Source organism: Microtus ochrogaster, chromosome 19, assembly GCF_000317375.1.
Source record: "Microtus ochrogaster isolate Prairie Vole_2 chromosome 19, MicOch1.0, whole genome shotgun sequence".
Classification (NCBI taxonomy): domain Eukaryota; kingdom Metazoa; phylum Chordata; class Mammalia; order Rodentia; family Cricetidae; genus Microtus; species Microtus ochrogaster.
Genome location: NC_022021.1, coordinates 52,525,041 through 52,534,738, shown reverse-complemented (window position 1 = coordinate 52,534,738; position 9,698 = coordinate 52,525,041). Strand labels below are relative to the sequence as shown.

Sequence of the window (9,698 nt, the reverse complement as noted above, 5' to 3'; positions counted from 1 at the left end):
AGCTCTGTAGACCAGGCTGGTCTCGAACTCACAGAGATCCGCCTGCCTCTGCCTCCCGAGTGCTGGGATTAAAGGCGTGCGCCACCATCGCCCTGTAGGGAACTTTCTCAGTCCCTTGGGAATCCTGGAACCTGAATAGGGGGTCAAGACCCAGCATCAGACAGCAGAGCCCTCTGAAAAAGGTCTATTCCTCTGTGGCAAATATCATAGACACCACCACTCCCCACCTCAGCTTGGAACTTTCACAGAGCCCCTTGTCCAGTCTGTTCATCACCTTTGTGAAGGAGGCTTGAGTAATAACTCTTATAACTCCAGTTACACTCAAGTAATAAAACTGGTAATTGGCAAAACAGTGGGGCACACAGGACAAGACAGGGATGCCTGAGTTCTTAGTTCCTGCAGTTTAGAGATAGATACCATGCAGGCAGAAAAGGTGCTTCTGAGGAGTGGAAAGATAGACCCTCTCTATACATGTGGTCTGAGTGCAGTTGAAGTATCTGGAAGGGACCCCTGGGTGATGAGGACCATCTAGGCCAGGGGCCAGGATCCTGCCTTGCAAGGATGTTTCCTCATAGGAACCCCTTCTGGGGGCTTTCTGTAGGAACAACACAGGAGCTGACCTGAGCCTGCTGCACCGCAGAGCAGCCCCGGCTGCCATGAGCCTTGAGTTGCCTGTTGCTACCAGTGTCTCTGACTCTTTAGATCTAGTGTTCAAGGGAGGTGCAGAAATCTGGTCATTCTCCTCAGGCACCTTTATCAGGTCTCTCCCTTGCCCACTGACGACCCATCTACCTCAAGACACAGTCCTGGGCTCTATGCCAAAGACAATGCTGATGTTGAAAGTTTGGGCCTGTCAGTTCTCTGTACCCTCAGCAGGTCACTGAACTCAAGAAATCCCATGGGAGCAGGCGATGTGCTCTCTGCCTAGAGGGGCCTAGACGCCAGTCAGCCACAGGGACTCTGCCTGGTTCAGGAAATCAGAGACCAAGCAGCAACACCTCTGTGGCAATGCTCTGGGCATATTCCATGTCTGCACTTGCCCAGAGGGGGCATCTGTGACCTGCAGCATTGCCACTTCCTTCTCTTGGGAACAGATCATCTTTAAAGCCCCCTCTCAGCCGGGCAGTGGTGGCGCATGCCTGTAATCCTAGCACTTGGGAGGCAGAGACAGGCGGATCTCTGTGAGTTCGAGGCCAGCCTGGTCTACCAAGGGAGTTCCAGGACAGGCTCCCAAAGCTACAGAGAAACCCTGTCTCAAAAAACCAAAAAAAAAAAAAAAAAAAAAAAAAAAGCCCCCTCTCACTTGTCTCTTTGTGTTTTCTGAGGGGCTGGAGGTTATGGGATAAACATTCTCCAGGTGACCCCAAATGAGCACCACATCTGCCCACCCCCACCCCTCACGGCTCTGACCTAGTTTGTGTAGGGATAAGTCATGAGGATAGGTGTTCCTGCAGTTGTTCAGACAGCTTTTGGGTATTCATTCTCTTACATGTCCTTCATGCACTGGCCAGCCGACTTCCAAGGCAAGGTGGAGGAGCTCAGGTACAGGAAGCTGCCTCTCATCACAACAGATGCATCTGATCTTGCCTGGTCACTTCAGACTCACCAGAGCAGATGAAGCCTTGACTACAAAGCCACAGGGACCACTAATCAATGACTTTCAGGCAAAAAAAAAAACAAAAAAAAAAACCCTTTACATGTCCTGTCTATCCCCCAACCAGAGGTCAGAACCCTGAGTTCCCCACAGGCATCTAAGGGGTCACTCTGCACTGCCATGTGTAGCCACTAGAGGGCCATGCAGAAGTAAGAATAGTCTCCAGACACTGGGACACCTGAAGACTAGGATGCGTGCAGGATCTTGCTCCATTCAAGGCCTGCAGGGTCAGGCCACTTTCCCCTAGATCACGTGACTGTTAATCTTACCCAAGACCCAGGAAGTAGAGCCTGAAGGAGGAGCTCCAGGAACAAGTGTGCCACAGGTGAATGGAACTGGGTGGGTCCCACAGTCAGAAACAGAGGCTGCCTCCAGGGGTTCTCACTTGTTTAGGGTCCTTGACACCTGGATTTCTGTGATGTTTGAGTGGGTACAGACAGAGCCCTGTCCTTCCCGTGGGTTTCCGAAACTGTCGTTAGGACTCTCTTCAGGGTCCTAGGGCTTGTTCCTAGGAGTAATGGGATACACTAGCCTAGGTGGGTGCTATGCTGAACCTCTTCAGCAGCATACAGATGTCAGAAGAATCCCAGCAGGCCTCGCTGACTAGCTGTGGCATGTAAGGAAGACCAAGTCGTTCATATACTTAGCAGTGGCTGACAAATCCTCAAGCTAGACAAATCCAGACCCTGCTTTCTACATGTAGGGACTGGCTTTGCTGCCTTCTGACCTATATCTAGACATAATGGACACCCAGCCCTGACAGCCCAGCCAAGTTGCTTTCTGACTCTGTGTGGTATTGGCAGGAATCTGTGCATTTACTCTGGAGGGTGCCCAGCACCCAATCCAGGCCCTGGAATGCCAAAGATTTCTGGGCTTCCTCATCTGGTAGTACGTTGGTCAAAGTAAGGAGGCAGTAGGTAAGCCCAGCCCAACCCTAAGGTTCCTGCATGTTTTCTTCCACCAGCATATACAGGTACACACCAGACACTCTGGAACACAGACCCATTGTAGACAGCCACACAGAAATACGATCTCTAGGGCCCCCAGGCGTCCCCCAAGCTTCACCCACTGGCTTTGCTTTGGTGTCAGGTCTCCATTAACCGGATGGAGTCTGGCCGTGCTGAGCCTTTTGCAGGATGGAGAGTCTAGGTTTAACAGTAGTCCACAATAAAAATTGGTATAGAGCTTCGAGAAATTTGTTTAAAATTTAACACATAGTAACATCAAAACAAACAAGCGCTGCCATGGTGACAAGGACCTAAACAAAGACTGCAGATACCCCAGCTGGCGCCACGCCTGCAGAGCCATGGCAACCTGCCCCAAAACAGAAATAGTTGAACTTTTTTTCTCTCAAGTCCTGTCAGAGTCAGCAACTTCCTGGAGGTACCTAAGCAATTTCCTCCCAGGCCCCAAACTCCCATAGGAGGCAAAGGCCTCTGCAGCTGCCATTGCTGTCCCTCAAGGGACCACAAACACCCAGCTTTCATAATACCAACAGTGCCACCACAGCCACAATTTTCTTGGAAATCTCAATCCCAGAGTTCCCCAGTCCTCCTTGTGGATCCCTCTCAGTATTCTCCCACCACCCTGGTATTTGGGATACTGTACCCCTATACTTGAGGACAACATGAGTCTGAATCTTCTGTTCTTTAAGAATAGAGATACCCCAAGTGGGACATAGGTCATAGAGAACCTCAACAGAGTCCAGGTTCGGAGAGGGAAGGAGAATTCAAAGATGGTTTAGGTGAAGGAATGGCAGCCTCTAGGGTCTCAAGGATCCAGGTGTGAAGACAAAAGGAACATCAGAGTTTCTGGGCCTCTAGTGCAGGATCCTTACCTGGGCTTCCCCAGCCACCCAGCTGGACCTGCCCCAGTATGTGCCCATAGTGTTAGCAAGCACACCTAGTGTTAGACTATACAGCATGTATAGCTTGTCTGCCTAGACTAGCATAGTCTTGGGATTTCTCGGGGCTTCTACATGGACTTGATCTCCAGGACCTTGACTTGTAAGGCAGGAACCCGCCAAGGTTCCCAGGCATCCCAGAGTCTACAGAATGGCTGTCCTAGAGTCTGAGCATCTGAAGGTCTGCAGTCTGGGAACAAGCATTCCCTTCACATGGCTCACTCCTATGAGTCTAGTGCCCTCCCCACCCACATAGCAGGAAAGGCATGTGGAGCTGGAGTTCTCAGTCCTCTGACCCACATCATTCAAAGGACTCATAACCACATATTACCACCCACTGGGAGGCTGTAGAAACCCAAGTTCTACATGGGGTGGGGAAACATATAAAGACACACAACAGCTGGAAGGTAGCCTCCTTCAGAAGAAACTGGAGAAGCTGACTAACCTCTGGGCAGGTTACTTCTTCCTGTCTTCCAACAACACCTTCTAGAAGCGCCCTCACAGACACAAGTCTCTGGGTCTCCCTGTTCTTGGGTCAGTTCTTGATTATTCTGTACCCTGGGTTTACTGAGGACGTGGTGCCGTAAGGGGCCTGTCTAAGGAGAAGAGCAGAAATAGCTCACTGGCCTTACCGGCACACCCTGCACGCTCCCAGTATAGGAACAGCTTCCAGGGGTTCTGGAAAGCTCAGGGTTGGGCCACCTGCTGGTGGAGAAGGAACACAAGGAGAGATACGGTGAGGAGCTGTCCAAGTTCATTTGCCAGCTTAGACAAGGTGGTGAGGTCATAAAACAATCAGTTTTAACTGTATGCACATGCTAGACACAGCTAACCTAGGTTTTCTAGGTCTCAGTGTTGCGGGGCCCGTCTACTGGCCTAGCATGAGCTCTTAGCACCAGGATGAGAGAACTGGCTGTATCCGAGGCTCTAGGGCTAATCATTTTTGCAGTCTGGGTCAGTGCCCCTCACTCACGGCTGGCCAGCCTACCAAAGCACCTCTGTTTACTAGGACCCACCTGCCTGTCCCTGCCTGGAACTGTCCAGTTGAACCCATAAGGCCAGTTTCTCTGAGGAGGCTACACATCCCCAGGGGACAGGTAGGACAGGTCATGTGACCAGTACAGTGAGCTCTACCAAGCCTGGGAAAGTCCCCCACAGACAAGGCCCATGGTGGGTGTCAGTACCCAAACTCAGGGGCAGTCACTTTGGTGAAGTTTAGAGGGTCTCAGGGACTACAAACATCAGGATCTCTGGGTCATCTATGCAGCAGCAGTATGGAGGTCCTTCAAGCTGACAGACATCTTGGTGCATGCATGTGCTTGTCTACACTCTGTAAACTCCTCATGGCTCCCATCTCCAATGACTATGTTGTTCTATTTAGGGACTCATGGAAAAGAGCCATCTCCTGACGCTTTGTCTTGGACCCTTCCCATAAAAGCAATGGAATGAATACAATATGTTCAGTAGACCCTCTTCTGTAAGGGTCACACAGCATTGCACACAGATGAAGCTGAGGAGAAAGAAGTGTTAAGAAACCCAAGGACCACAGTCTAGAAGTACATAGGACTCCTGGCCAAGTGCCTCCCAGATAGAGGAACTGGTGCCAGTATTATCGCAATGAAACCCAGCCAGAAAAAAAAAGTGCTTTTGCAGTGAGCATCAGGGTAAAGTGATCACATCTGAGCCACTAGCCGTAATTTTTTTCCTCAAAGCCTAACCCACAATAATTGAACTTCAGGCCAAAGTAGGTCTAAGACATCACAGGAACAGGACCTGAGATGGATGGGAAAAGGGTCTAGGGGTAACTAGGGTACACACAGCATCTGCTTTCAGAGGTCAAAGCTCCATGGAAAGTCTTTTCTCCAGCTTTTCACTGGGTTTGGAAGCCACGGGGAGACAGAGCAAGAATGGACCAGCTCTGATTTCTCTTCAGAGCTCCCTAGGGTCAGTGGGGGTCTGGAAGAGGGTCAGGATGCAGAGCCCCTAGGGATACATTTCTCAGGCTTTCTCAGCCTTTGAATGGTTCTACAACCATTCACACCTAAGATTCTCCACACACTCTCTCGTGTACTTTGTACAATAGGAAGTTCTCTAGGGATCATGGGGTTGAGATTTTCTTGTTTTGCAGAATCTCAAACTCCTGGTTGATATCAGCATTGGGATGGGTGGAGACAGCCAGGCTCTGGCTCAGTAATCTCCATAGAGTCCCTTCCTAGGTGCTGCCAGGACTTTGAAATTCCTGGCTCGGTATTCCTTCATCTCTCTCAACCAGCATCTGGAGGAAGGCTTCATCTGGAACAGGAAGATGTCAATATCCCCAACCCCTGGTTATGGTACCCTGTATCTGGTAATCTGGCTTACTTCACCTCTTCCCATTGGGACACATGCTAAATCCCTCCACAATTCCTGGCATGAGATACTTGCTGGAGTTCTCAGGAAGAGTTCATCTGCCAGGGCACCTCTTCCTTTCTCCTCTAGGCTGAATACACAAAGTACAACCCAGGGCGCAGGGAAGACTTTCTATACCTAGAGAACACCAACAATGACCAGAAACCACAGTGATGAAGACCACATCACCCACCCAAAGCCAGGGGAAGAAGTAATGCCCAGCTGGTACCACCCACAGAGATCAACCACAGGACTTGACAGCACACTGATGTTTGACAACACAGGGACGAATGGCCGCTCTCTGATCCCTATCACTTTGTCTGCATGTGTCAGCATTTCTTAAGAGCAAAATGAACAGAAATGGACAAAGAGCTGAAAGAGCGTGTCACGAGCCACGACCATATCCTGGAAACTAGGCTAAACAGGCCTGGCCCCCACACTTACTAACTTCATAGACTCAGCCAATGGCAGCTGGGTCTCTGTTCACCTGAGCAGATCCTGAACAATAGCTCACTAACCTGTGTATTGGTTAGAGTTAATTAAGTTTTCTCAAGGCTAGAAGCCCCTACTCTGGCTACATCCAAGGCCAACAGACTGAGGCTAGGACCATAGCTCAGGACATGGCCAGGGAGTTCCAAGGCACTTAGGGCCAGTGTACTCCTCAGACTGTCCCAAACACTACAGGCTCTGCACCCACTTCTTAGCTTCAAGCCTCCAGAATCTGCAAGCAAGATCCTTCACAGACTCTCACCGCTACTGATAGGAGCTGTGCCACCTAAGCCCGCACGACACTTACTTGATCTTGCTGAAGACAATGTCCACATCCGTGACAGTCACATTCTTCCCATCGATCACGTGGCAGTCCTTGCACAGTTTGGACCAGTTCTTGCCATGCATCTCCTTCCCCGTCGCTCTGGTGTCCCCGTGTACCGCAAACCGCCGGAAGGCCTCCTCCAGGGCACTGAGCTCAGGGGCTGCAGCTGCCCCTTCATTGGCACCCTCTGACTCCAGTGACAACCTCTTGGCAGTCTTGTCCCTGGCTGGGTCTCCTGGGGACTTGGGTGGTGTCTTGTTGGCAGCTTTGGCAGGCTTGGCCTTGCTGTCAGCCATGTTGCTAGGGAAGAAGAAGAAAAGGGTCATTCTGCTTCTCACAGCCCATCTGTGTTCCTGGTCCTAGCTGCAGTATGTGGTACCAGGCAACAAGATATGGCAAGAGCTGAAAAGCACCCTCTCTGGGGGTTGGGACCCCTCTGAGCTGGATGCCCAGCAATGTTGACCCAGCTGTAGGACCTGGCACTGACCCTGCCACCCTGCCACATGCACGCTCTAGGCAAAGGAGACAGGGTCTGACTCAGCAAAAATGGGTTCTGCTTAGGGTCTATAAAATGATGCCACCCTTAGGATCCATGACAGTGCTCATGCCATGCTCACTGTCCCTCAAATCTGAGTCTTCTGAGCAGAACTGAGCCATGCTTTGGGGTGGCAAATGACCCTGGAGACACACAGTAAGGACCTGCTCTGGGATCCTAGAACATGTGGTTGACCCTTGGGCTCAGAGGAGGGAGCCCATAAAGAAGCCTGAAGTACAGTCATAGTCTTTGGGTGTTGTGGGCTGTTGACTCCCAAGACAGGCAGACATCCCTGAGGACTAAGAAGACTGAGAAGGTGATGCCACCTCCCAGCAAGACTCGGGAGCACAAGGATATGCAGTGATCCCAACGTGGCCACTGTTGTTCCAGCAAGGGCAGGCACATGCCTTTTCCAGCTTGGGGAGCAGGGGTGTTGAGCTCCCAGTTAGCGTCTCTGGGAACTGAATGCTTAATGGCTCAATGCAACGAGAACTCCTGGTACCGGCACATACTCCATAGAGGGTCAGTGACGAAGCTGAAACGTGCAGGCCCTGTCCAGACTGGAGATTTCAATGCCAATGTGGCCAAGGCATATCTTCACCACTAAGGGATGTGAAATGTGGCCCCTGCTGAACTCTCGATGGTATGAGTTGCATAAACATCCAGAATAACACAGATGACAGTCAGCCACAAAGCCAGATCCCCTTCTTGCTCACCCCCGTTGAAAATGGTAATAAAAGTATAACAGAAAAATTCAGCCTTTTTAATGAGAGCCTCTTCTTAAGGCACTCCAATTCACCCCAAAATGGAGCTTCATGGTGGTGGTGGGGGTGCAGAACAGGGCAGATGAGGACAGCAGGATTAAATCAGAAGCTGTAGCCGAGTTGAAGCTCAGGAGTTCCTTCATCCCCACTAGACATGACTCATCGTGAATCAACTCCATGCACCTGATAGGTTATCTGAGCTTCTGTCCCAGGCTTCACAGGATACTGAAACACGAGAGGGGCTCTGCCCTTCTGAGGACTGCAGGACACTAAAGCAAGCAACGGATTCAAATCAAGCAAAGGAACTGCGAGCAAACCAGCAGCAGGGTAAAGGCACATTAGGACAGTGAGGGCATGTGTCTCACACTGATGTGGCCAGTCCTCATCAGCCTGGTGCCGACTGTGTTCTGTCTAGGTTCCTACAGCACACTGGCCCCGCAAGATAGTGAATAGGACCCAGGGCAGGGATGGCCCTCACTTTGCAGCCCCACCACTGTTTATCTGCTGTAGTATAAAGGCTTCTGGGTAGGACTCATCCCTAGGGATTTCAGAGGGAGCTCAGAGAGCTTTTTAGTTGTTGTGACACTCTAGGAAGATTAGTGATCATCACTCAGGAGTCAGGGCAGCAGCTCGGGCAGAAAGATACCTGCACAAATCAATAGGAGACTGAAGTAACAACATCCAAGTTGCTTCTCGTCTGGAAAGCAAAACGTGCCTAAACTCAGCCCTGGGATAAGTCAGCCTGGAGTGTTTTTGGACCATGGGGCAGAGCAGCTGACATCTATGGCTTCACCGAGTAGCTGACAGCATGGCCACACTATTTTAAAGCCCCGGTGCCAAGATTTTTCAGCAGTATCAGCCCAGCATGAGTTACCACCACTACGTAGCAACCACAAGGCTCCAGCAACACATTTGCACAAAGGATAGGCTGAAACAGGAGTTGAGACCCTTCCCTGGGTGGTACTCAGAATGCACCTTGGGGGCTGCAATTGGGCCTCCAAACTCTGCTTCCATCTTTGCTTCGCTTTACCCTGAACATGTATTACCTGCATAGCATAGCACAAAAATAAAAAAAAAATAAAGGTTTTTAAAAGTAAAAGTAACAGTGGGTTGGGTCCTAACTGTGGCTATCCAAAGACAAACAGACTATTATTAGGGCAGTTGCACTATCAGAGTGGACTGTAAGGACACAGGGCTCTTATCCATGGGCTGTCTTTCTAGTGTGACCTGCTCCATTAGCTCTCGATGGCAGCAGTGAGAAAAAAATGAATCTGAAGAGAATTGAGGCCTCACCCAAGGCATCCTGGAATATGGAGACCTACAGGATTAATTCTCCCGTAGTGTTGTAGGATGGCCGGCTGCAGTGTTTCCCCACCTCCACTCAAAGACTGGCCTTCTGGTTTGCCTGCCCCACAGCATCTGAGAAAAATGTCCCAGCATGTCCCTACAATTTCCACCGGGGAAGTTAGGCCATTTAGAAGAGGTTCCAGAAAGGCACCAACTCTCGGGCATACTCTGCACTTCCAAGGTATGAGTCCTATACCTCGAGTCTGTATCCAGAGGCTATACCTTATAACCCTTTCCTGATAGCCTACGATTCATCGTCTCTCAGCCAGGAGGGATATACCCCAAACTTCATC

General features: G+C 50.5%; 1 protein-coding gene across 1 annotated transcript in view; it reads right to left on the bottom strand.

The window, feature by feature from the left end:
• The window catches only part of Tppp (tubulin polymerization promoting protein), a 24,710-nt gene that overhangs the window by 7,804 nt on the left and 7,208 nt on the right, over positions 1-9,698 (bottom strand). Inside the window, exon 2 of the mRNA XM_005356722.2 lies at positions 6,742-7,059. Coding sequence (XP_005356779.1) covers positions 6,742-7,055 — 314 coding nt within the window. The 5' untranslated portion in view covers positions 7,056-7,059. The remainder of the gene's footprint in view (positions 1-6,741; positions 7,060-9,698) is intronic.